The sequence below is a fragment of the Buceros rhinoceros genome, unplaced genomic scaffold (genome assembly GCF_000710305.1).
Source record: "Buceros rhinoceros silvestris isolate BGI_N320 unplaced genomic scaffold, ASM71030v1 scaffold38283, whole genome shotgun sequence".
In the NCBI taxonomy this organism is placed as follows: Eukaryota; Metazoa; Chordata; class Aves; order Bucerotiformes; family Bucerotidae; genus Buceros; species Buceros rhinoceros.
The window spans coordinates 3549-5134 of record NW_010406019.1 but is presented as its reverse complement, the minus strand read 5'-3'; the positions used below and the strand labels follow the sequence as shown (position 1 = coordinate 5134).

Genomic DNA, 1586 nt, shown 5'->3' with positions numbered 1-1586 from the left:
GGAGTCTTAAATTTACTCTGAGGATTTAGCAGAGAGATGTAAATACATACAAAGGCTGTATTTCCTGGAACTAGTGATTCTCTGTAAATGTGTACTATGAAATCTAACATGCTGTAAAAACAAGGATGTTTTTACGTCTATTCTCGAAGTGCTGTGAAGTTAATCTGGATTAGATGCATATGCAGAAAATGTACTTAGGTAATATTTATGTATATTTTGTGTCGCAAATGAAGCGTTACTAAAAGCTCTGTTAACAAATGGCAGGAATTCTGGGAGAACGAAAGCCTGTTAATCGCTGTCGCCATCCTTCCGATTTCCAAAGCAATCTGTTCTTTGTACAAATGTACTTGAGGATGATGTGATGGTGTGCTGTGAACTGCAGTGGAAAAGACTGTGTTGTTTTCCTTTAAAGAACAGTTTTCAGATTTGTCTTGTTTTGAATTACAAGCCTTGAGTTCTGCTGTTATGTTCTATTGGTTTTGGCATGGATATACTAAAGCCTTTTTTTTTTTCCAGCATGTCTTTTCTCCCCTTTGGTTCTCCTTGTATTTACTACCTTTCTCTTTTTCTTGTTTTGTTTTGTTGGTTTTTTTTTTTGTTTGTTTGTTTTGTTTTGGTGTTTTGTTCCTTTCTTAATTGTTTCAGGTATTTCTTTCCCCCTCTGGATTCCCCACGGGCTGGATCGAGATGGTCCAGCCATGCCCAGCTCCTTCCTCCTCCTCCTCTGATAGAGCACTCTTGCGATGCTGACACTGCCAGCCTCCAGTATCCTCACCCTCGCAGACGATGTGTATCTCGGCCTCTTAATCTATTACCTGAGAACGAAGGGGTTTAACATGTTGCTCTCAGTAAACTCTGAAGGGCCTTACTCTGGTGTTTGTGAATGCTTCCATTTCTGGCTGCCTTTGTATTTCTTCTCTCGTACAGAAGATTTTAAAAGATTTGGGAACTTCATCCATGTTTTGCAAAACAATCGACACCATTTGGAACATGTTATTTATGTTTGTGTATCAAAGAAACGTTTTAACTGTACCCTTCAAACTATGGCAACACATGCACACAGTATTAACCACGAGCTATTTACAGAGTAGCTGACTTCAATGTGCCTGACCTTTTTTTTTCTTCCCCCCCTTTTTTTTTTTGGAATCGGTTTAGTATGGTCTTGCGTTTCCTTTTGTATATTGCACTGACAAACGTGAAATGTATTCTCAAACATGCCTTCAAGAAGTTGTTGAGTAACTAGAAGGCTGAAATTGGGTCAACTTGTAAAAGAAACAAAACCATTCCTGTGTATACTGCAGCAAAATAGTTTGGAGTGTTTGGTTACTTAAGAATTTTCCATCTTGCTGTACAAATATTTAAATTTTATAATTGTGGTTGACGAATAAACTTATTTTAAAATGTCTGTATCACGATGCTTTTTCTCGTACAAGGGTTTTTGTGGTTTCAGTGGGCTCCTGGTCAAAGTGCTTGCTTGATTTGGGTGCCTGTTCGCATAGCTTTGCTCTTCTGAAGTCCTGAGCCATTCCACGTGCACGGTTGTGTATTACATTTTTCTGCGGCAGGGTCTGCGCTGACTTTTCTCA

The 1586-nt window shown here is 38.9% G+C and overlaps 1 protein-coding gene across 1 annotated transcript in view; it reads left to right on the top strand.

Moving 5' to 3' along the window:
- SEH1L (SEH1-like (S. cerevisiae)) overlaps positions 1-1109 on the top strand; it is a gene marked incomplete at its 5' end in the record, with an annotated part of 10254 nt that extends 9145 nt beyond the window's left edge. The window contains one exon of the mRNA XM_010133937.1: positions 646-1109. Coding sequence (XP_010132239.1) covers positions 646-835 — 190 coding nt within the window. The remainder of the gene's footprint in view (positions 1-645) is intronic.
- Between the last annotated feature and the right edge of the window lie 477 nt (positions 1110-1586).